This window comes from Chelonia mydas, chromosome 28 (assembly GCF_015237465.2).
Source record: "Chelonia mydas isolate rCheMyd1 chromosome 28, rCheMyd1.pri.v2, whole genome shotgun sequence".
NCBI classification, from domain to species: Eukaryota; Metazoa; Chordata; order Testudines; family Cheloniidae; genus Chelonia; species Chelonia mydas.
In genome coordinates, this window is record NC_051268.2 from 4,600,523 (window position 1) to 4,626,347 (window position 25,825).

The following is a 25,825-nucleotide window of genomic DNA, read 5'->3' on the forward strand; positions in this document are numbered from 1 at the left end:
CTGTTTACAGGTATTAATTGAAAAGTAGCATTACCATAAGGTTTATCATCTGTGTCAAAATTTTTAGCCCCAAAACTTAACATTAATACCAAAGTTTTTGGGTGTTTACAAGTATCTTTATGATACCACGCCCTCTGTTCAGATATTCTAGTTTGAGGTTAGTTTATTCGTTACCCATGTAATTAGTCACTGGCTTTTCCTTCCCTCCAGTGTTCCTTCTGTGTGAGCTCTTAATTTAATCATGTTTCTGGAATTTTGGTGCCTCAGGGTCTGGCAAGATAGGTGTTCAGGGGGATCCTGCACATTGGCTGGACCTCTGGGGAGTGGTCTCCCAACCCCAGGACTGTACATATGCAGGAAATCCAGCTCCCCTCCGAGCACTGAGTCCTTCCCTGCCCCCTAGAGGGCTGTGATCTGTGCTCTCTGGGCTAGGTGTTTTTACCCTTTGATCAGATTCACCTTTTCCCAGCCACTCTTCCATAACTCCTCTCTGTGTCTCACGAGTCTGGGGGAAAACACCCCCTTCTCTGTCAGTTGGGTCATTTGTATTCTGGCAAACTACCACCTGGCAATTTCCTGGTCTCATCTCATCTGCTGTGACAGGCGTTGGAGTTGCATTTTGATGTAAAGAGACACAGTTACTTTCCAAAAACTTATCAGAAATAGCATCCTGAAAAATTGGGACCTGGATTGGGGTACCCTCCGCCACCCCGTCTCTGTCCGTGAGAAGTCAGCTGTGTGACTGCTCCCCTCTGGGAGGTCAGTTACACAGTTCCTTCTCAAAACCTGGGTCACAGGCTGAGTGCCTGGGTGCACAGATGCTGACCCAGCCATCCACCTAGTGTCCTGGGCATCCTGCCTCAAGTGACTAGTGAGGAGACATTCCTGTACCCCCACTATTCCTTCCCCCATTTCCTCCTCTGGGCCTCCTCATAAAACACATTTCTCTGTGCTCTGTAAGAAGGAATCCATCTCTTCATCTGCAATACTCTGCCAGCTAACAACTGGGACAGTTTCCTTAATTACAGACAACACCTCTCCTGCCCCTGCGCCTGAGGGCATGTTGCCTTCTGCTGGAAAGGAGCTAGTCTCAGCCTTTCCCATACTTGGAAGCACCCTGCTTCCCTGTGTTACAGAGTCACAGGAATCCTCACTACCTGAGCGGTTTCTGAGATCCCCCTGCCCCTTCTCTGGGATCTTCTCTGGGACACATTGCTATATGCTCCCTAGAGTGTGGTTTTTTTAGCTCTGCTTCAGCTCTGACCTTGTGGCAGCTAATAACCTGGGCAGATCTTTCCTTGGCAGGTATTACACCCTCGTCCCTTCCTGATGTGGTGTTACTTCCAGCTGCAGTGCAGGAGTTGGTCTCAACCACCCTCTCACCTGGAAGCATGTGGCTTCCCCCAGCTGCAGAAGAATCAAGGAGACTCTCTCCCATTCTCTCAGCAGTTCCTAAGACCTTACCCTTTCCCTCGGGGATCCCAGCATAACACTCCCTCCTGTTGCAGGTAAATACTTTAACCCGAGCTACATGGAAAAAATCATTACCAGGGAGCAGGTCGAATAGAAGGTGTTCTATTACCCCCCCAGTCAAAACACTTTCCAAACCTTCCCAAACCACATGGATTTTAGCTAGTGGTATGAAGAATTTGCTTTCACCCACCCCCACAATCTCTGCCATTTGGCCAGGCAACATACTGGCCTTTGGGACCACACTCTGCTTAACCAGAGAGATCTGAGCCCCTGTATCCCTCTGCCTCAAGTATTCCCTGCCATCAATTTGGACAGCCGTAACATGATCCATATCCGGTTCTGCAGAGGCTAACCTCCCAGAGCCAATATGATAGGCTTCAATTGATTGGGGGCTTTCTGTGCTGAGGACAGTGGAACTAACATGAGCTATTGGTTGCCTGCTTCCTCCTAGCACAGGGCATTTATTCCTCAGGTGATCAGTGGAATTACACTGACGGCGCCTTTTGGGTTCTTCCGCTTTTACCAGCGATTTGGGGTGGGGGTTAGAGGAATTTTTTGGGTAAGAGAGTGTTTAGGCTCCCAACCCCCTTCTCTCTTCCCAGGGGCAAAATGGGATCCTCCCTTCCCACCAGTTTTAAACCCCTCTTTCTGTGGCCTACCCTCAATAGATGCCTGATTCTGTTCAAAGGCATGAGATTAAAAAAGCCATCTCCTCCACAGACTCCACATCTTTGTCCCACAGACACTGCTTTACATCAGCTTTACATGTGCGTAGGAAATGCTTTTGAGCAACAAGATCCAACATTCCCTCAAAACTTGCCACCTCTCTACCCCTCACCCATTTTCCCAACAGATCTTTCATTTTGTTTACATACTCCCCATTACTCATACCAATATGCCTCTTAAGAGTCCTAAATTTAACTCTATATGTATCAGGGGTAATCCGAAAACTTTGCAAAACAGTATCTTTAAATTTGCAATAGCCTAAAGCAGCTTCTATAGGCATTCCATTGAATACCTTTCGAGCTTTACCAGTTAATTTTGCAATCAGGGTAGGAACTCTATCAGGGATTTCATGTATTACACACAGCCTTTCGAAGGTAGTCAGATATTCTGCAATATCATTGGTCTCACTGTATGCAGGACATGAGTGTTCCCATTTGTGGATTTTTGGAGTGATGGGACATGTTGGGGTCGGGGGGTTCTGGTTCTGCTTCTCTAGCAGGTCCAGCTGGTGTTTTTGCTCTCTCTGTCTTTCTTTCCTCTCTCTCTCTTTTACCTCCAGTTCTTTCAGTTGCAATAAACTCTGGTGCTCCCTCTCCTTTTCTGCAGACTGAAGCCTGAAAAGCTCCAACTTCACAATCACTTCTCTGCTTTCACTAATTTTCCTGCTTTCCTGTTCTTACTTTCCTTTCCCGAAATAAGCAAACAGAAAGTAACAAAACTGTGACCTCCTCCTGACTGTCCTTAGCCACTGCACTTAAGACTCACTTAAAATCACAAATATCAGTGCTTAAAGTGTGAACTTCACTTGGAGTAATAAGCCATACGTACACTCTGCTCACTGCACCACTGTGATGTTCCCCACTGGTGTTATCGGGACCTGTGATCTGCTAAGCCTCTCCAATCCTTGACTTTGGGAGCCAGCCTTACCCTGCTTTGCTGTGAGAACCCCCACTCCTGGGCTGTTCACGCACATCCTCTGTTATGTAAGCTGCTCCCAGCTACTTGCAAGCGAATGACACTAGCCAGTATCTCTGATCCCAGACACAACCCTAGGAACCTCTGTCTTACAGCGTCCGGTAATGCCCACTGGATGCTGCAAGCTTATATAAGTTTGTCAGTTTAACAAAAGAATTGATATGTACCAGGCTTGTTATCCCAAGGGGAGCCTCTGACACACTTCAAACCAGACACACTGCTTCAGGAAGAATAAACAAACAGATTTATTAGCTCTAAAGATAGACTTTAAGTGATTATAAGTCAAAGCATAATAAGTCAGATTTGGTCAAATGAAATAAAAGCAAAACACATTTTAAGCTGATCTTAACACTTTCAATGTCCTTAGATGCTTCTCACTACAGGCTGGCTGGTTATTTTTCAATCAGGCTCTCCGCTTTGATCAGCACTTCAGTCGCTTGGTGGTGGTGATGTCTGTAGATGTAGGTGGAAGAGAGAGAGCCAGCATGGCAAATGTCTCTCCCTTTTTATCATATCCTTTCTTCCCTCATGGCTTTGCTTTCCCCCCCTCCCCGCTTCAGAGTCAGGTGGGCATTTCTGAGTCTCTCCAAGCAAGGTTGAGCAATTCCCCTGGTGTGGCCTCATGCAGGTGAGTCATTGTATTGTAGCTCCCTTGGTGGACAATGTCTTTTGATGGGTTGACACCCCGCCCTGGCATTAGTTACTTTCCTTGCTGTTGCCTCTGGGGAGCTAATATCTGGTGGATTTCCCCAATTTACAGCATTTTTTAGTGACAACCGTACTACACAATTCTAATAACTTCATATTGTTATACTTATTAGAAGCACACAGGATCTTTTTCAGGGGAAAAGGCAATATGCTCTGTTTGTTGAAGATACAACAATTAGCATACGCATTCAATCACGCGCACACACACACACACACACGCATACACTGTCCTACCAGTCGATGTTATAGTTACCAGTCCAGGGTCCGGATCAATCTAGTGGCCAGCTAGGTTGATCATGGGTAGGGAGGAGCTGTATTCCATTGGTCGCGACACAATGCACTGGGGAATCTTGGCAGGACAAACCCAAAGTTTCATAGCAAGGCACCCTGTTTATATCATGATTTTTTTTTTCATTGGGTCCAGTGAGTTCTTGAATGCATATTTTTTGGTCCAGGTTTTGGTGCATGTGTCCGGGAACCATAGGTTTAATTCACTATCGGGTATTGGACAGTTTTCCACCATAACCGTTAGTATTGTTTCTGTTTTAACAGGCTTATTTTACTGATATGGTAATTGTGGGTAGCTGGAACTCCAGGTGGTATTTTCATAGGGACCCTCTATTTGAACCCCTATTTGAGTTGGCTAGTATTTTTATTATACTATTCCATAAGGATTACTGGATCACAGGTAGGAATCCATGATTGGTTGGCGGGGAGTGAATTATTCCTTAAATATTGGCTTATAAGCAGGGCTGCATTTTTTTTAATTATCGGGGCACTAAAAGTTCCCAGAAGCAGGTGAAGCTAGACCTTACACTGGAGTCTCATTTTTGTGGATTAAAATTGCGGTGGTGAAGCAGCCCCCCGTGCTTGGGTTCCGGGATGTCCTCCTCTGCAAAGAATTCAAACATCATTATTCATGTAAACAATTTAATTTGTGAAACATGGACCCATTGCCGTTGTTTTTTGCTTTTTTTTTTAATATGGTATACCAATGGGCTAAGGTGATCCTCTATGGAGTAAGGGCCTATCCATTTTGATTCTAGTGAGTGACCCCTTTTCCCCAGTTTAAGGTTCCCTTTTTTAATGTTTTGTAATAGTGTGGCAGCCAAGGCCATGTTATTAGCTGCCAAACATTCATTTATTTTTAACAAAAGGCTGTGATTCATCAGGGAAACGCAGGGCTGGGGCTGTAAGAGCCTTCTGTTTTAGCAGGGTTAAAGTGGAGTCCTGCTCTTTTCCCCATTCTCATTTTCTTTCTCTCTCTTTTTTTATCAGTTTCCACAATGGGTGAGTTATTTTAGCATATTTATAAATGGGTGGTCTAAGAAAATTGAATCCTCCTAGCAGTACCCTTAAAGAGTGGGCATTTCTACTAGTGCCCTTACCTTCCTCTGATCTACCTGTCTCCCTTCTTGTCCTTTGGTTTGACTTCTTTGTGCTGCAATTTTTGGGCTGTTCTTTTCTTCCTTTATCAGTTAGGTAATTTACATTAACACAGATGCTTTTTGGCTTGCTTTTGGATTTAAAGCCATTAGCAGCTTAGAGACTCTGTCTTAAAAGGGACACAATCAACTTCCACCAGAGTTTTGATTAGTTTTCACTTTTAACTCCTGCTTCTAAAACACACAGCAATCTGAAAAAGAAAACACAACCTATTGCGGCTCCCTAATAGGATTTTAATTAAGTAGTATGGTATGTTTTTGCATTTCTTTTATCCCTTCTACAATATACACTGTATATATTCTGGAGAAAATGCACATTCCTTCCATAGTTTAACTTGTATGACATTAGCCATATTAATTTTTACGTAAGGTGTAACTGTTTCTTTTGTGCTCACATAGTTTTTTATGTACTTTTATCAAAGAGACAGTTTGATTACACAGAGCCACCTTAAGGCTCAGTGTGGGGCACTGTCTGGGTTTTTTTTTTTGTTTTTTTTAAATTTCTTATTTTTTTACTACAGCTCTTATTTGCTATTTTGTTACCAAAAAACAAATCCAGAATTTTTTCCCATTCTCCTGGTTTTGACTGCCCTGCTCCAGCCATGACTTTGGTCTTTTAAAAAGATATTGAACTTATAAAGCATTATGGTACCTTAAGGGTTAAACACTAAATACCAGATCAAAAAACACTAGTTACCTGTGTCTGGCAAAAAGTGTTTCTCGATTTTGCAACTTTGAATGAAAGATTCAAATGGATTTTAGTGGTGTTATTTAAAAACAAAACCAATTAATCTTAAACCCACAAAACAAAGAGTTTTACAAACTGGGAGTGTTGCTTTAGGTCCTAAACACTCCACCTATTGCCACAATATACATTTTTACACAGCTGTACATAGATTACATCTGTATACATTTGGGGGCAGTTAAGTTCCAATAGAAACTCCTTATGGTCTTTTAGCAAATTAGACTAAATTGTTCATAGTCAAATGATTTAAATCAAATTTTCTCTTTGCCTGGCTTATTTACAGACATTCCTTTGGAAAAGGGCCCATTTTCTCTTCAGAATGGCTGCAAAGAAACCAAGAATTCTCTTTCTATAACACTTTTCCTTTTTAACATTTTTACAACGTTCAACTGCTTAATTCCCTCCAGCCTCTGCAGAGTTAACTTCTCGCTCTTTTTAATCGCTTGCTTATCTCCCAAAATGACACCTTCATCAACTCGGATTTCACCATTCCAAGTATTGTTCCAGGGATCTGAATTCCCCATGGCCTAGACTTACTTATTTTTTTTTTTTCTTCTTTTGCCACTATGCCCTGAGGGCTTCCAACCTGTTTTCCAATTTTTTTTTATTTGTTGCCTACCTGCTTGTCTGGGCCTGACCCTGCTTTCCTTGCTGAACCATCCCTTTTCATGGACACAGGCTTTGTTCCACTACCAATTTAACACAGAGGGTGGGCTCCTCAACTAGCCCCCACCCCTCCTGGTCCCTTTCCTTAATCATTTCTTTTAAAATTGTGAAATCATCACAATATCATTCACAAAAAAATTACTACACTGCCCAAACTCCTATATCCTTCACAGTTTGGTTTAACAGAGCAAGATCTATTTAAAAGGAGCAATCTCTTGAACAAAGTATCGTCTTTGGATTGCTTCCTTTTCAACATTTCTTACACAGGTGCTATCGCTATTTGTCCACGCTCCTATATCCTTCAGAGTTGGGTCTCGCGTAGAAAATACTGCCTCAACATATTATTTTATGAATTTATTTTACCTTTATAACTTTTCCATGCCCACACTCATGCTGGGACTTACAAAACACAAAAGTCTATACCCACTAAAAACAACTCTGCCTGACAGAGCAGAGGGGGGAAATGCTAAGCCCTCTACACTTTGGGCTTGATCCTGCTATGATTGAGGGTATATTCACCTATGCAGTTTTCCCCCGACAGACGCGTAGGAGCGAGGACTCTAACTCTCCCCTTTATGGCCCGGCACTTCTACGACTTGGGGTCAGAGGTGGCAGGTTTGTAGAAATTTTGGTGGTGCTCAGAACCTGCCCCACCAACTCTGCACCCCCCCCCCCCCCGAAACTCCATCCCCCACCTGCCTAAGGCTCTGGGAGGGAGTTTGGGTAGCGTGGTGGGGGGAGGAGGTCTGGGATGCAGGCCCTGGGCTGGGGCAGGGGATTGGGGTGCAGGACAGGTGAGAGTTTGGGCTCTGGAAGGGAGTTTGGGTGGGGGAGGGGGTCTGCGGTGCAGGCTCTGGGATGGAGTTTGGGTGCTGGGTGCAGGAGGGGGTGAGGGGTGCAGGCTCTGGGACAGAGTTTGGGTGCTGGCTCTGGGAGGGAGTTTGGGGACAGGAGGGAGTGCAGAGGGAGGGGGTGCAGGTTCTGAAACGGAGTTTGGGTGTAGGCTCTGGGCTTGGGCAAGGGGTGGTAGTGTAGGAGGGGGTAAGGGGTGCAGGCTCTGGGAGGGAGTTTGGGGGCAGGAGGGGATGTGGGAAAGGGGTGGGGGTGCAGGCTCTGGGACGGAGTTTGGGTGCTATGTGCAGGCTCCGGGCTGGGGGTGCAGGAGGGGAGGAGGGGTGCAGGCGCTGGGACTGAGTTTGGGTTCAGGTTGGGAGGGGGTGGAGGGAGGGGGTGCAGGCTGTGGGAGGGAGTTTGGGGTCCAAAGGGAGGTGCAGGCTCTGCGGGGCGGGGGGCTGCAGCACTTACCTGGGGCTCCCAGGCAGGGCAGGCCGGGAGTCTCCATGTGCTGCTACCCCCAGGCACTGCCCCGCAGCTTCCATTTGGTTGCAGGGTCACTTGGGTCAGGACACAGACCCACCTTGCCCAGGGGCTGCAGGGAGGGTCTGGCAGCCATGTGGAGTGGGCAGGGAGGTGAGTGCCAGTGGTGAGTGGGGGCCCCAGGCTGTTGTAAATGGCCCGAGGGATGCGCGGGGGGACCTGGGGGTGGAAGGTTGGGCCAAGGGAGAAGACCCAGCCCCAAACATTTGCTGGAGCTGGGCCAGGAATATTCCTGTTTCCCAGGCACCATGGACCCACAGGACTCGCTACCCATGCCAGGGGTGTGTATACCTAGACAGTTCATATATATCTTATCTGTATAGTTTTCCCCAACAGATGGGTTGGAGCTAGGACGCTAATCCTCCCCCTATTGCCTGGATCTTCTATGACTGGGGGTGTGCACACCTGAGTGATTGATCCCTTTATATGTAAGGTATACCTTTTAGGAGTATGGAGCAGTATGTTAAACAATCATAGTGCATGTCTTCACCCTTTTGCAATTCTCCACCAAAAATTTTATGCTTATAAGAAGCACATGGGATCTTTTTCAGGGGAAAAAGCAATATGCTGCCTTTATCGAAGATACAACAATTAGTATATGCATTCAGTCACACCACACACAAAAACACTCTCCTGCCAGTCGATGTTATAGTTACCAGCAGCCAGCTAGGTTGATCCCTTGTAGGGAGGAGCCAATTTCCATTGGTCGCTACACAATGCTCCAGGGAAGTCTTGGCAGGATGAACCCAAAGTTTCATGGCAAGGCACCCTGTTTATATAATGGTTTTCCTTCATTGGGACCAAGGAGTTTTCCACCGTCATACTGTAATCAATTGTTGTTCGATGAGTGCTTATTTTTTTTAATTGTCCTTCTCAACCTTTATCTTGTTCTTTCATCAAGTCCCTCAGGGAGTTATCCCATGCTGGTTTTGATCACAGCTATCTTGTCGCCACTGATAGGTGACTGTCTCATCTTTAGAGTTGTCAATCTGCCCTCCTCTGACATTTCATTAGGGGCGTGTGGCAGCCTCCTGGCACCCTTGCGTCTGTCTCTGGTTCCTCCCTTGTACATCTGGTTCAGCGATGGCCTTCATAGTTATCTCTTAAAACACACATTCCTCATTCACACAAAACAGAATTAATTTACACACAACATTTTGAACAGGAATATCAAATTCCAATGCAAAAGAAAACAATCATGGCATTCTTTTACTTATTTTAAAATGCTAAACCTACAACAAATTGGTGACCCTCAAAGGTCTGTTACTGCCTTGAAATCAGTCCAGATACAGATTCTGGCTGATGGATCTCTACCCGTTGACCCATTAGGCCATTTCTTTCTGTTCAAAAAGGGTGACTGGCAGGATATGATCAGATCATACACCAAGACATTTAATACATGCTACATTCTTATTCTTTATCCTTCATTCTAAATTACATAAAATGCAAACTTAAAATCCTACTACTACATTTGGGGGAAGAGTTTGGGGGAGTTAAGTTCCTGATTTTTATTTGACCTCTCTCCAGCACTTGTTTTGGTTTGACCTTCCCCTTTCCATCCCTGTTTGAGGTTTCTGTTTCTATCACAGCAGGTGATGCAATGGCATGTGACAAAGAGGAGCAGAATTCTCAGCAGGAAAATGTTGAGCAAGTGGATAAAGACAGAGCACTATCGCACAGACCAAAAAGGAATGTGTCCAGGAGTCATGAGCAGGAAAAATCCTCTGAGATTCAGCACAGACCAGAAAAAGAGCAGGGAAACCAGCCAGGGGAGGAAGTGGGTAAATTAATTTCGTATCAAGGAACTCAGAAGGACTTCAAGGAAACCACAACACAGCCGGAAATCCTCAAGGGAAAGAGAAAAAATACATGCACTGAGTGTGGGAAAACCTTACGTCACTACTCAGCCCTTATAAAGCATCAGAGAATCCACACAGGTAAGAAACCCTGTGAATGCCATGAGTGTGGGAAAACCTTCAAACGCAGCTCAAACCTTATTACCCATCAGAGAATCCACACTGGGGAGAGGCCATATAAATGCAGTGAGTGTGGGAAAACCTTCAATCACAGTTCACACCTTATTACCCATCAGAGAATCCATACAGGGGAGAGGCCATATAAATGCAGTGAGTGTGGGAAAACCTTCAATCACAGTTCACACCTTCTTAGGCATCAGAGAATCCACACAGGAGAGAGACCCTATGAATGCAGTGAGTGTGGGAAAAGCTTCACTTGCACTTCAGACCTTTTTCAACATCAGAGAATCCACACAGGGGAGAGGCCCTATGAATGCAGTGAGTGTGGGAAAAGCTTCACTACCAGCTCAGCCCTTTCTGAACATCAGAGAATCCACACTGGCGAGAGGCCCTATAAATGCAGTGAGTGTGAAGAAAGCTTCCCTAGGAGTTCAGCCCTTTCTGAACATCAGAAAATCCACACCGGTGTGAGACCCTATGAATGCACTGAGTGTGGGAAAACCTTCAATCGCATCTCGACCCTTATTAGGCATCAGAGAATCCACACAGGGGAGAGGCCCTATGAATGCAATGAGTGTGGGAAAAACTTCACTCACAGATCAGCCCTTTCTGAACATCAGAATATCCACACTGGTGTGAGACCCTTCGAATGCACTGAATGTCGGAAAACCTTCAACCGCAGCTCGAACCTTATTAGGCATCAGACAATCCATACAGGAGAGAGGCCCTATAAATGCAGTGAGTGTGGGAAAAGTTTCACTTGCACTTCAGACCTTTTTCAACATCAGAGAATCCACACAGGGGAGAGGCCTTATGAATGCCATAAGTGTGGGAATACCTTCTCTTGGCACTCAGCCCATGTTAGGCATCAGAGAATCTGCAAGGGAGATCAACACCATAAAAACCTCTAGGGCTATGCATACTTTTTTTTATTTAATACTTTTCCTGATTCCCAAATAGTAACTTTTAAAGCTGTTTGAACTGTTTGCATACCATTATCCCTTAGCTTGTCCAGATGAGTGGCCCATTTTTGCCTTTTGATGTTCACCTTTTGATGTTCACCCTGTTTTGAAGTTGACCCATTTGTCCTTCCTATCAACTCCATTGTCCCATGAGTAATTCAAGTGTCCCCTTCCTACCAGGAGCCAGGGAGCAGCACACTTATACCATTCCTCCTGTTGCAAAGTTATCGTTAGTCACCCATGATACAGTTTGTATCATTGCCAGTTGTTCTCGCGTTGTTCTGGGTTGTGCTGAAGAGCAGTTATGTTGGGAGCTTTTCAAATGATATTTAAATGAAGAGGAGCAGGGGCAGGAAAAAGTGTCCTTTCAGCCTCAGTGACACTGGAAGGAGATGGGGAGACTCAGAGATTCCGTACTTCCCCATCACTGCAGAACTGTTACCTTTTGTCTGAGCCATGCAGAGTTTATCTTCATCACATGCAATTCCTCCACTTCTCAAAGTGTCATGTGAGGAAGAGTTCTCATCTGTCTGTGCTTGGAGATGATGCTTTGGCTTCTTTAATCCTATATCAGAGTCACTGTGACTGGAGATGAATGTCAAAGACCTGGAAGGGGAATTCAAATGGATCCCAAACACAGTGTGATCATTTGGAGTTTAAATCCCAGGTTCCATCTATTGGTAAAGCCACTTCTGGCAAGGTGGCTGTTTTGTCCCCCATTATGGGGATGTTAGGATACTAAAAATGTTGTAAATAACACAACTGACTATTGAGACAATGCTGAGTGAAGTATGTTTGAATGGATCAGAGGAGAATGTGATGGGAGAATCTCTTGTCCTGATTCTGAATAATCAGATGTAACCTGCTCCAGAATTTCACTTGACGCTTTCATTGTCATGTATTCTATCTCTCTCTGATGTGCATTTCTATTTTTCCTGAAGGCTGTTTGGCCAACCAATTGGATATTCAGTTTGATAGGATGTAGCTCAGATTTATTGGAGAATTTAAGACAAATGATCGTTTGCTAAAGTCATAATTTCTCACTTCAGCTTTGCTTTTTCCCCACCCCTCCATGATGACATGGAGAAAGTTCAAGTGCAGTTCTGTCAACAGGGGAGAACTCGCCAATTTACTGGACATGCTAACAGAGAAACAGCAGCGATTTAAAACCTCTACTTGGAAATGGTGAAGAACGGCAGAACCCCAACTAATTGGAGGAAGTGCATATGGTCACAGTCTAGTTCAATTGTTGAAGTCAATATTGTCTCTGATGATCTGGGGAGAGAATTTCATGGTAAGTGATTTTGAACTAGGCAAAATGCCCATGTATTTTATTCCCAAAGCATGTGTAACCCAGGCCCAACAGAAGATCTCTCCTAGCTAATCCTATATTATGGAAGATCCTGCCCTTCATGACACTAAAGTTGAGGAAATAGAAGTGGGGTTTTTGTTGAATTTATCCTTTGTGGATGCGAAAAATGTGTATAAAATGAAATCAGTTTTGGAAATCCAATAGCTGCAGAAAAATAGCTATTTTTGAATAGAAACTCCAGCTTTGGTAACAGAGATTCTGATTCAGGCCTGTATCCACCAAATTAAAAAATAGCTGGGCATGTTTTGGGAAGCCATTTCTCACTAACACTGTTGAGATTTTGAGTGGTTTTGTAAAGGATTCTACTTCAGAGATGTCATAAATATAAAGGGAAGGGTAACCACCTTTCTGTATACAATGCTATAAAATTCCTCCTGGCCGGAGGCAAAACCCTTTCACCTGTAAAGGGTTAAGAAGCTAAGGTAACCTTGCTGGCAACCTGACCCAAAATGACCAATGAGGGGACAAGATACTTTCAAATCTGCAGTGGCGCGGGGGGGAACTAAGGGTTTGGTCTGTCGTGCGATGCTTTTGCCAGGTACAGATCAGGAGTCTAGCTGGAACATGCATTAGATTTTCTTTTGTTTAATGGCTTGTAAAATAAGCTGTGCTGGAGGGAATGTATATTCCTGGTTTTGTGTGTTTTTGTAACTTAAGGTTTTGCCTAGAGGGATTCTCTATGTTTTGAATCTGATTACCCTGTAATCCTGATTTTACAGAGGTGATTCTTTTACCTTTTTTTTTTTTAATTAAAATTCTTCTTTTAAGAACCTGATTGATTTTTCATTGTTCTTAAGATCCAAGGGTTTGGGTCTGTGTTCCCCTGTACCAATTGGTGAGGATTATTATCAAGCCTTCCCCAGGAAAGGGGGTGTAGGACTTGCGGGGGGGAATATTTTTGGCAGAAGACGTCTCCAAGTGGTCTCTTTCCCTGTTCTTTGTTTAAAACGCTAGGTGGTGGCAGCATACTCAAGGACAAGGCAAAGTTTGTACCTTGGGGAAGTTTTTAATCTAAGCTGGTAAGCATAAGATTAGGGGGTCTTTCATGGAGGTCCCCACATCTGTACCCTAGAATTCAGAGTGGGGAAGGAACCTTGACAAGAGAACTGTAAATTTACCCTAACCAATGCCAAGGATTTGGGAAGAACTGGGGTTGAAAGAGTCCACACCCAGTTCTTTGTTTCCACCCCAGTAAAGGAAGCTCTGGTGACCAATGACCCAAGGAAAATTGTTTGTACAACTCCACTTCCTAGTGCAGTGTCACTGATTACAGTTCCAGAGGATACCAGGGTTAGATTGAGAACAATCATCCTTCACCGTTTGGATGCAAAGAGAGAGTGCTTCATAGGACATTCCTTCCCCGTGGATCCCACACTGGCTGCCTGATTGGGTAACAAGGACTTTCAGGGTGTAGAAATGATGGAAACCAATGAGGCAATAAATGTGTCAGGCTCCAATTTCAGACTTCCGGCTACTCGCATGTTGAGTCCTGATTCTCTGGTTTTGTGTCTGACGCGATGGCTACACAATAAAGCTGATGTTGGTGCAGTCGCACCGATGTAGCTGCTGTGCCCTAGCACTGCTATTACAGATGCTCTAAGCCAATGGGAGAGATCTCTCCCGTCGGACTTGATTAGTCCAGGCCCCGCAAGCGGCGGTGGCTATGTTGGCAGGAGAAGCGCTCCTGCTGACGTAGCGCCGTCTACACAGGGGGTTAGGGCTGTGTAACTACGCTGCTCAGCAGTGTGGATTTTTCACACCCCTGAGCAATATAATAGCGTAAGGAGTTCTGGTAGAAAGCCTCACTCCAAAGGTTGGGGTCGGAGAATGCGTGTGAGAAAGTGTATATAAGAGAATATTGGCCCAGTATAGATTTTAATTTTTTGTATTTCAATAGAACTTATTTTGCTAAGCTTCAAAGTCCATTTTTATTAAAAGGAAAACTACTCGAGGGGACAAGATGTATAACCTTTTACCCACTTAGACTGTAAGGGTCACTGACTTCCCCGCTTCTCTAATTTGGAAAAGAGATGCATGACATCTGTCATAGGATGTGTCCAGCAGCTAGGAAAGCTGCAATCACAACCATCAATATCAAGGAAAAGGCTGCAGTCCATTGGCTTTCATATCAAAAAGCCGTCTAAAGGATGATCTACTCCGAAAAGCTATGTGGACATAGCCACAACTCTCAGGGGTGTGAAAAATCCACTCCACTGAGAGCAGTAGTTAATGTGACCTGAGCCCCAGTGTAGACAGTGTTAAGTTGTCAGAAGCATACTTCTGGTGTTTGAAGTGTAGACATAGCCTTAGTCAGTTTGATCCCCTATGGGAAGCGAGTCGTGACATCAGTTTCAATTTTGACCCTTCTTCCTGTATGTGAGAAAGCTCCTAATATGGAGGGCTGAGCCAGCTGTCCAATCGCCTGGTTCCTCAGCTGTAGCTACAGCTCTTAATGCCCATCCATCCAAAGACTGAGAGAAATGGAGAGTTCCAACCATTGTCATTTTAGTATCTTATTGTTCCTTTCTCTATTTTTTTGTGCTGGCCTTTCTGTTATACCAGGGTGTGACTGTATAGCTCAGTGCATGTGTGACAAAAGCTCATTGGTGCCAATTGGCAAAGGGGTCTGAGTAATTTGCAGGAAACGCCTGTCTCAGGCCTGACAAACTCACCACACCTAATACACTGATTTTATGATATTTATCCAGGAAGCATAGCAGTGAGATCTCTACTGAAAGCTTGTAAATTATTCTTACTCCTAATCACTAGCCAGTCATGCAATGTATTGTGCAATTGTCAACCTTTGCACCAACCCAGAAAACCCCGTGGAAAACTATCGAAGACTAACTATAGACACTGAAACCCTGTGGAAGTGAAAAGGACAATATGACAATGAGATTGTCCTTTCTGTGAATAAAGACAAAAGACTTAATCAGTTTATAACAGGGTGGAGAAAAACACTCTGGATCTATTCACCAAGGATATCCCTAATGACCAGTCGTGCTTCATGAAAGCTAGTGAATTGCTAGGGACTAGCAATCACCGCAATAGACTAAAGTTTGAAGTGAGAATCTACTTAGATAGGAAGGGTAACTATTAAAAAGTGTAGGTTGTATGTTTTGATTTTGTTCTGTTGGTAACGGTTGATTTCCATCACTCACATTTGTTTGTGTTTAAATCTGTATCCCTTGTTAAATAAATTTTCCGTTTCTTTGATAACTGTACTCAAGAGCTATGTGTGATGTAGGAGCAGTGGTCTACAGTAAAACTGGTAACCTGGAATGTACCGTTGCTTCGGTAAGAGAGGATCTGGGATTCTTCTAAGGATTTGGTGATCAGGGCTGGACCCGAGAGGGGGACACATTGAAGGAACTCGGGGGTTAGGTTACCTCTATTGTCAACTGGCAGGGCTGCTGTGGCTCAGAGGATGGGTCTTGGAGGGCAGACAGGCCGGTGAGTTTGGTTGCTAACATCCGGCTACCAAATGTAAAAGTCCCTCTTCCTAATGGCAGGTGCCAACAAGGAGACTCTCAGCCCTCAGCAGCCTGAGAAGGGTCACAGTGTGCATCTAGGTTGATCCACCTGTCAAATCCACACAGGGAAAGCACCCTACAGCATAGCTCCCTGAATCAAAATAGCCCTAAAACTCTGCCGTATGAAATCATGGAACATTTGCTCTTCGCTCTGTGAAAGCATGTAAAGAATCTAAGCGTTGGAGGGTAGGGATTGGGTCCAGAGTGAGCTAGAAAGATTGGAGGATTGGGCGAAAATAGATTTGATGAGGTTCAACAAGAACAAGTGCAGAGTCCTGCACTCAGGACGGAAGAATCCCATGCACCGCTACAGGCTGGGGACCGACTGGCTAAGCAGCAGTTTTGCAGAAAAGGACCTGGGGATTACAGTGGATGAGAAGCTGGATATGAGTCAACAGTGTGCCCTTGTTGCCAAGAAGGCTAATGGCAAATTGCGCTGCATTAGTCAGAGCATTGCCAGCAGGTCGAGGGAAGTGATTATTCCCCTCTATTTGGCACTCATGAGGCCACATTTGGAGTGCTGAATCTAGTTTTGGGTCCCGCACTACAGAAAGGACATATTGGAGAGAGTCCAGTGGAGGGCAACAAAAATGATTAGGGGGCCGGGGCACATGACATAGGAGGAGAGGCTGAGGGAACTGGGCTTGTTGAGTCTGCAGAAGAGAAGAGAGAGGGGGGATTTGATAGCAGCCTTCAACTATCTGAAGGGGGGTTCCAAAGATGAGGGAGCTCAGCTGTTCTTACTGGTGGCAAATGACAGAACAAGGATCAATGGTCTTAAGTTGCCGTGGGGGAGGTCCAGGTTGGATATTAGGAAACGCTATTTCCCCAGGAGGATGGTGAAGCACCTAGGGAAGTGGTGGAATCTCCATCCTTAGAGGTTTTTAAGGCCCAGTTTGACAGAATCCTGGCTGGGATGATTTAGTTAGGGTTGGTCCTGCTTTGAGCAGGGGGTTGGACTAGATGACCTCCTGTGGTCTCTTCCAATCCTAATCTTCTAGGATTCTAAGCAGCTGCAAGTAGTCCCCAAATGTTTCTTTGTGTTCACATATGTACAGGTTTTATGCTGTACAAAACAAACGGGATCTTTATAGGGGAGAAGGGAACACGCTGCATTTATTGAGAATACAACAGTTAGCATATGCTTTTCAGTCACACACACATGCACATCATACACACAGTCCTGCCAGTTGGTGTTTTTATAGTTACCAGTCAATCTGGTTACAGTTACTCGAGTCAATATAATGGCCAGTTAGATTGAACACGAGTGAGGAGCTGGGCTCTGTCGGTCGCGATCCGATGCGCCAAGGTTTTGGCAGGACTGAACCCATGGAGTACTAATCCATTGTGCTCTGCATGCATGGGTTCGAATCCCATCCTCATTGGGTGCATTTAGTCCAGTAGGCCCCAACCTTTCTATGGGAATAGCACATTCCTATTCCCAACAGACTGTGGTGGGTGCCAAACATCCCATCGCTGAAATGCGGCCGAGAATCGGCAACGGTTCTCGGCATTTTGGCGGGCGGGTCTCAGGTGGCTGCATCAGTGGTGGCATTTCAGCGGCACATTGTCCTGCGGGTGCCATTGTGCCCATGGGCACCGAATTGGGGACCCCTGATTTAGGCTTTTCCCCTCCTTGACAAACAACCTTTGGTACAATGACTGACTAAACAATGTTGCTTCCTGCAAACAAAAACCTTCTCAAGAACTCAGACTTCCCTTGCTTGGGGGGAGGGCGGAGGGAAAGCTCAGTGGTTTGAGCATTGGCCTGCTAAACCCAGAGGTGTGAGTTCAATCCGTGAGGGGGCCATTAGGGATCTAGGGCAAAAATTGGGGATTGGTCCTGCTTTAAGCAGGGGGTTGGACTAGGTGACCTCCTGAGATCTCTTCCAACCCTAATATTCTAAGCTCAGGTTTAGATTTATTTATAATAAATAATTGTTTGATTCTAGTGTCACAATCAATACAGTTGCTTCAGACTGATAGTTTCCCAGAGGGAAAACTTCACTTCTCTCCAAAGGGAGTTGAAAGAATGCACTTTTCAGAGTCCAAGACAAAACACTTCATCAGTTCTGTGTAGCCCGAAAGGTTGTCTCTTCTATAAACAGCAGTTGGAACTTAAGAATAGAGATACTGAGTCAGACCAGTTCATGTCGCCTACTATCCTGTCTTCCAACAGTGGCCAGTGCCAGCTGCCCCAGAGGGAATGAACAGAACAGGTCATCATCAAGTGATCCATCCCCTGTCACCCATTCCCAGCTTCTGGCAAACAACGGCTTGGGACACCATCCCTGCCCATCCTGGCTAATAGCCATTGATGGATCTACCCTCCATGCACTTCTCTAGTTCTTTTTTTGAACTCTGTTCTAGTCTTGGCTTTCACAACATCCTCTGGCAAAGAGTTCCTCGGGTAAACTGTGCATTGTGTGAAGAAATACTTCATTTCAAACCTGCAGCCTATTCATTTCATTTGGTGACCCCTCTTTGTTCTCGTGTTATAAGAAGGAGTAAATAACACTCCCTCCCTTGGACCTTTGAAATATATTATGTGAGCCCCCCCACCCCCTGTCTCTCATATCCGGGGACCAACACGGATATAACAACACCACAAACAACAAGGTTCAACGTCAATGCACATGGGAGAAGCATCTTGTGTTTCATTCCTTATGTCCCAGTCCCATCGTGTGGCCATTTCCTTTCCCTTCTTTCTGTTAAAGGCTTTTGTGGTTTGCACAGAAACAACATTTCCACAGGAGACACCCAGGAGTGGGGGCTGCATTCCTGTACCAAACGATCACTAGAAGGAGGGAGACAAAGGCCTTTAAGATGAGGTGTCCATCACTGTAAAAATATCATCTACCTCCTGCAGGTGACTGGCAGCCTGAATTTGTTCCTTATTCCTCCCGGAGTCTTGTCTGGAATCAGACCTATCCAGCTCCTCTCTATGTAGCAGGAAAAAACACAAACTTTTCTTTAAAACAAGCGGTCCTCTTCCTTCTCAGGGAAAACTTTTCTATGATTGAAGTTGAGCTTCAGTTCCCCTCTCCTAGGGGTGGGTTGGGTGTGGGGCCAGCTCCCAAGGAGCTCTGTTTTCACCTTTGCCCCCTTTCAGTCACTCTGGGATGGTAACTCTGCTCCCAGCTGTCAGGCGACCTCCACCACATCCAGCCTGCTTACTAGCTCCATGGCTATGCGTCACCGCCTTTGCGAGCACACACAGCATGCAGGAAAGACGTTCGTGCTAGGTACATTGGTGGCATAGTGGTGCACAGAGCTGCCTTCCAAGCAGTTGACCTGGGTTTGAGCCTGGAACATTAGGTCTACTTCTTTGTTGTTTCCTTGTCCGGAAGTGGTTTAATTTCAGTCATATTGTGTTGTAATCACATTATCAATAGAATGAGACAATAAATTCCCCAAAGCCCAGCAGGTCATACAGGATGGAGGTACACAAGGGGTTGGAATATACAGGGAGCTGCAGTGCACATCCTTGTGTCATCAGAGGAAGACACAACGCTTGGAAACCTGCATCTCCCAACCCCTTGCCTTCACTGTTCTGATTCCAGCTGCGTGTGATGTTTGCATGATGTTCCTGCATGATGGGGAAATAAAGTTTTGGGTCAGTTTTTGCTCCTGCAGATGCCTTTGCTGTTACAGTTATAATGACATGAACGAAAGGGAGGCAAAATAAAAATAAACCCAAAATTGCAATACTGGTAGGGAAAGAGAAGATCACGGTTAAGCCAAACACTTCAAAATAAAAATTAATACTAACGAGGGGGAGGGGAGAAGAGATCAAGTATGTGGTAATCCCCTTGATATTTGAACTCACGTTGCTAGAATCAAAGTTCAGACTTGACACTGTGGAAAACCTACAACTACCTAGCTCTCTAAACACCTGTGATGAGCAAGCTCGAGTTGGGACACCTCTTCTGCTTCAATCATTTATTGTCTCACTGTGTTCTCTGTCTCTTTCTTCTCCCCCCATTTCTCTTCTCCAGTGTCTTGGCCTTTCTCTTCTTGCTCCCTCTGCCCCGTCCTTTCCCAGGAACTCACCGACTACAGCTTCTAGGAAAAGCCAGAGCTTCCATGTTCTGCACATGATCCTGTGTCAGAGGTCGTGTGACCCAGGTCACACGAACAAATTGAACCTTTATGGGAAACTTTTCTGCCTGTTACCCAAATTACGCGCCCACCACCACTAAAGGGGGGGTGGGGTACAGCTCTGAGTGAGAGGCCTCACAGGAGACATTTCAGCACAAAGAAAATTTGTGTGAAATGTTGGGAAGTGAAGAGCCCCCTCTCCTCCCCCCCCCCCCGCCCCCAATCCCCAGAACTCTAGTGTGACCCAGTGGCGCGAGCACAGGGAACCCAGTGGGATGGGGTCACAGAATACAAGGGAGGAGGCAGCAGGGGGGAGAGGTGACAGGGAGTCTCTCTTTTTCCTTCGCTCTTCACTTTCTGTTCTTCTCTTCTCTTCCAGGAACTGCAGCCACAGCAGGGAGGGGTTTGTCTCATTGTAAGGGATCCGTGTTTGTCATGGATGTGGTGGAAGTGACAGATTCTGTGACTTCCTGCGACCTCCGTGACTTCTGCAGCAGCCACTGTGGCTGACTCCAGGGCCGCCAAAGTAGCTGCCAATGCGGCTGGCCCTGGGCACCACTTGACCTTCCGAGGGCAGCAGGAGCAGCCGTAGCCCAGTGGTCCCCGGTAGCACTCCCGGGGTGGCCGGAGCAGCAGCTGGCCCCCTGGGGCTCCCCCCTCCCCGGCAGCAGCAGGCCCTCGGGGCTTCTCCCCTGGTCGCTGGTACTCATTATTGATCAACTAAATCGAAACACTTCCACCTGCAAGTGGATTTAGCCCAGGACCTCAGAGTCAGCAGCTCTTACAACCCCCACTGAGCTCTCTGGTCAGGTGTCCTCGCGCTGGAAGCCTCCTGTTTAGATCCTAAAATAGCGTTTTTGCACCAGGGGGACTGAAATTTTGGACTGGACGTTGTAGCTCCACCATTATTTTACTGAATTGCTTCAAAACAGAAAGTCTCCCGAGGGCCAGGCTCTCTGCCATGGAAACAGCTGCCACTGCTCTCCAGGAGTCTCTGCGTGCCACACAGCAAAGTACAAACCTGCTCCGAACTGAAGCGAGGTCAGACAGTGACAGTAACGCAAATACTTCAGACTATTAACCCTAGGTCCCTTTCTTTCTTTAACCCAGGACATGCCAGTCAACGGTTAGCCATGGCATTATCTTCATCTTAAAATACCTCTCAGTACGTTTAACAGAGGAAGTGAAACCCCCTCCCACAAATGGCTCCCTGTTAAGGAGTTGTATGATACCGGCCCCTGGAGACTGGTTTTACACCCTTAGAGCTTTTTCTCTTCAAACCCCTTATCCCAATCTATGGGCAACCTCCACATTTCAGAGTTTAGAGTTTACTCTCATCACCCTAGTATGGCACTTTCCATGTGAATTAGACAAAGTAAGTGGGGGAAGCTACAAGGCTTATGAAAACTGATGCTCTGGGTGAGGCCTGAACTCACAACCCCAGCAGTGCGCCTCCCTGCACTGACCAGTTGCATCCCTGTAGATGCTTTGTAGACTAACTTGGGAAGTAGGCAGTTACCTGTGTCTGTGGTTCACCATTTTGGCTGGTAACTGAAAGGCTGCTGGTTCAAACCCTGTGGAAGATGGAGGTCTTTTTAAGTGATGAGAATCCAGTACATTTTAACAGGCAGAAAATCTCCTCTATTCTGGTCTAGCCTCGTTTGACTCCTGCCCATCTTCTTCCTCCTCCTTCAGTGTCTTTCCTTCCCCACTGGGGACATGCAGAGATGAACCCTGGTCAGTCTGTATTGCATAGAGCAGTGCTTTTCATAGAATCATAGACTATCAGGTTGGAAGGGTCCTCAGGAGGTCATCTAGTCCAACCCCCTGCTCAAAGCAGGACCAATCCCCAATTTTTGCCCCACATCCGGAAATGGCCCCCTCAAGGATTGAACTCCCAACCCTGGGTTTAGCAGGCCAATGCTCAAACCACTGAGCTATCCCTCCCCCACAAACTGTGCAATGGAAGGCACTGGGTTGCAGCGACTCTGGTCAGCACCACCGACCTGGCCGTTAAAGGTCCAGTCTGTGGTGCTGCCTGGCTAAGGCAGGCTAGTCCCTATCTGTTCTGACACCGCGCTGCACCCCAGAAGTGGCCAGCAGCAGGTGTGGCTCCTAGGCGGGGGTGGGGGCACGGGGCTCCGCAAGCTGCCCCCAACCTAGCCAATGGGAGCTGGGGGTGGTGCCTGCTGGTGAGAACCACGCGGAGCCACTTGTGCACCTCCACCTAGGAGATGGACCTGCTGCTGGCCGCTTCTGGGGCGCACACAGTCTGCAGTACCGGGGAGGCAGGAAGCCTGCCTTAGCACCCCCGCTGTGCCGCTGACTGGGAGCCACCTGAGGTAACCTCGTGCCCCTGCCCCCTCTCCCCAGGTGCTTTGGGGGGGCCCTAGAGCCCAGCATGGAGCTGCCGTCCCTGCAGGGTCCCTGGGAGTCACAAAGGGCTAGAAACGTACTGTTTCTTTAAGAGCAAAGGCTGAAATCATCACATCTCCACCTGACTCCAGGAGCTGGGGCTTTAAGGAAAGCAATAACTCTCATGAGACTCAAGGCAAAATCATGAGCGTTGGCAGCACTGAGTCGGACTGAGTCTTCATTCTCTGGGATTCCCTGGAGCAGGGGTTCCCAACCTTGTTCCTTCTGTGGCCCCCGCCCAACATGGTCTAAAGAACTGCACAGCCCACCTGTGCCCCAACAACTGTTTTTCTGCATAGCCAATAGATTAAAAGCCAGGGCTGTCATTAGGGGGTAGCCAGCAGAGCAATTGCACAGGGCCCAACACCACAGGGCCCCCCATGAACTGAATTTGCTCCAGCTTTGGCTTCAGCCCCAGGCGGTAGGGCTCAGATTTCAGCTTTCTGCCCTGGGCCCCAGCTAGTCTAACACTGGCCCTGCTTTCTGGTTTATTTTGGTGGACCCCCCCTGAAGCCTCCTTGCTGCCCCCCAGCGGGCTCTGGACCCCTGGTTGAGAACCACTGCCTTGGAGCTCTGTTTAGAAGGAGGGAGCAAAGCTGCTGCCTTTCCTGATGGCTGAACTGAGGCCCTTAGAGTGGGATATTCAGGCACTGCCAGCTACACCTGGAAAGCTCATTGAGCAGCTGCCTGCCCTCAGGGACAGTCTAAACCTGCAGGGCCCCAGGGGGCAATGAAGCAGCTGGGTCAGGCTGGGAACCTTGATCCCCAGAGAACTGCCTTAGCTCCCTGCTCAGCAGCTAAGAAGTCAATTCCCCCCATCCCTGATGAATCAGCCTGGAGCTAAGTGCAGTGCTGGGGGTTTCTCCTTTCACTCCTGCTGGGGAGTGCGGGGATCCCAGGGGCATTTCTAGAAGGCAACAGAAAGCTCAAGTTCAGATTACATTTTTATTTAGAATTTTTTATAATCCTTCAATCCTAGTGTCACCATCGATAACATTGCTTGTTTACCAGTCTAGACCTTAGAATCATAGAAGATCAGGGTTGGAAGAGACCTCAGGAGGTATCTAGGCCAACCCCCTGCTCAAAGCAGGACCAATCCCCAACTAAATCAGCCCAGCCAGGGCTTTGTCAAGCCAGGCCTTAAAAACCTCTAAGGATGGAGATTCCACCTCCTCCCTAGGGAACCCATTCCAGTGCTTCACCACCCTCCTCGTGAAATAGTGTTTCCTAATATCCAACCTAGACCTCCCCCACTGCAACTTGAGACCATTGTTTCTTGTTCTGTCATCTGCCACCACTGAGAACATCTTGTTTGGAACCCCCCTTCAGGTAGTTGAAGGCTGCTACCAAATCCCCCAAAACTGATGCTCCAGAAGAGGCTTGAACTCACAACCTCAGCATCACTCCATGCAGTACAGCTTGATAAGTACCATGCACTAACCCATTGCACCACTGGAGTCCACACTGACTGAACCTTCATCAACAATTTTGAACCTTGACAAATATTAATGGCTTACCCCTAAGAATGGGGTTGTGTTACTTTCCTTATGTCCTGGTGCCATCTTGTGGCCATTTCCTTTCCCTCCTTTTGGTGAAAAGCTTTGGGATTTTGTGTAGAAACTTTATTTCCTCGGGAGAGATGCAGGAGTGGGGGCTGCCAGCATGTATCAAGGACCCACTAGATTAGAAGGTGACCGAGAAACACCCTTAAGACAAGGCAGCCGTCCCTGTCAAAAAAATCATCTCCCGTCTTCACTTGAGTGACAGCCTGAATCTTTCCTTACCCGAGCAGAGCCCAAGGATTGGCATCAGCAGCAGCAACAAAACCATCTGTACGTAGCAGGAACCAACGCACAATGTGCTTTAAAAGGAGCTGTCTCCTTCCTTCTGGGGTAAAATTTGCCATTATGGTCATCGATTTTCATTGCCCTTCTCTGAGGGCAGAGATGGGGTTGGTGCCGCTGCAGGCTAGGATGTGGAGCCCTTGTCCCCATCTGTCAGTCACGCTGGGAACCTGTCTGTGCTCACAGTTGACAGGCTACCTCCAGCCTCTCCAGCCAGCTCCTTAGCTCTGTGGGGGGTGAGCCATTTGGCAAGCATCAGTGGCATGTAGGAGATGTCCTTTGGCCAGATGCATTGTTGGTATAGCGGTGAGTCTAGCTGCCTTCCAAGCAGGGGATTGGGGTTTGATTCCCAGGCAATACAGTGATGTGATGCTTTCTTGGCTGGGAATTGGTTTAATTTCAGTTTATGAATGAGAGAATTATGTCTCAGATAATGTCCCAAATCCCAGCAGGTCATTAAACACACAGTGGAGGAAGAAAGGGGCGGGACTATACAATGAGCTGTTGGAGTCATCCTTGTATTACAATGTTTGGTTTATTTTATTTTTTTTAAATTCCTTTACTTCCCTCTCCCTTTTAGACTCAGAGCCTTTAAGGTCAGAAGGGACCAGTGTGACCATCTAGTCCGACCTCCTGCACCTTCTAGGCCAAAAGACCCCACTCACCCACTCCTGTAATAGACCCCAACCTCTGCTTGAGTTACTGACATCCTCAAATCATGGTTTAAAGATGTCAAGTTACAGAGAATCCACCATTTACACCAGTTTAAACCTGCAAGTGACCCATGCCCCATAGTGCAGAGGAAGATTAAAAAAAAACAGGGTCTCTGCCAGTCTAACCTTGGGGAAAACTCCTTCCCAACCCCAAATATGGTGATCAATTAGACCCTGAGCATGCGGAGAAGACGCCCTGGGCAGACACCTGGGAAAGAATTCTCTGCAGTAACTCTGAGCCCTCCCCACCTATTCTCCCATCTCCACCAGCTGGAGATATTTGCTGCTAGCAATCACAGATTGGCCACACGCCATTGTAGACAGTCCCATCACGCTACCCCATCCATAAATTTATCAAGCTCAGTCTTGAAGCCAGTTAGGTTTTTTTGCCCCCACTGCTTCCCTTGGAAGGCTGTTCCAGAACTTCACTCCTCTGGTGGTTAGAAACCTTCACGTAATTTCAAGGTGAAACTTGCTGGTGGCCAGTTTATATCCATAAGTTCATTAATAGTGGGGGCATGTGATAGTGTGGGGGAGGGAGGGAGAAAGACTGGAGAACTGACAGTGGGAGCCAGAGGGATTCCCTGTTGCCCAACCACCCATCTCTGGGAGGAAGCAATTGGAATTGCCTTTGGGAAGCGGCCGCTAATAACTTCGGTGTAAAATCATTATTTCGCTGGAATCAGATTAAAGCGTCCTCACACCCAGTGTCACAGTCACTGAAATGGCTCATTCCTGGTATGTTATCGGCCACAGCAATACAATGAGTGGAATCAAATCCCTTTTCAGAGCCA

At 46.6% G+C, this 25,825-nt stretch overlaps 3 protein-coding genes across 29 annotated transcripts in view; 1 reads left to right on the forward strand and 2 right to left on the reverse strand.

Moving 5' to 3' along the window:
• LOC102943236 (zinc finger protein 883) overlaps nt 1-25,825 on the forward strand; it is a 2,438,435-nt gene that overhangs the window by 1,171,071 nt on the left and 1,241,539 nt on the right. For 9 of the 14 annotated variants that reach the window (XM_043537253.1, XM_037887497.2, XM_037887496.2 and 6 more), the window contains one exon: nt 9,705-15,644. In XM_043537253.1, the coding sequence (XP_043393188.1) occupies nt 9,705-11,002 (1,298 nt within the window). In that variant the 3' untranslated portion in view covers nt 11,003-15,644. Of the gene's footprint in view, nt 1-1,305; nt 1,509-3,734; nt 3,803-9,704 lie in introns of those variants that run through there. The other 5 variants (XM_037887492.2, XM_043537251.1, XM_037887489.2 and 2 more) reach the window with 3 other exon arrangements.
• LOC114020163 (zinc finger protein 501) overlaps nt 1-25,825 on the reverse strand; it is a 1,907,800-nt gene that overhangs the window by 1,137,072 nt on the left and 744,903 nt on the right. The window lies entirely within an intron of this gene.
• Nucleotides 1-25,825, reverse strand: part of LOC119564595 (zinc finger protein 883) — a 1,467,279-nt gene that overhangs the window by 288,871 nt on the left and 1,152,583 nt on the right. The gene's annotated exons all lie outside the window — the stretch shown is intronic.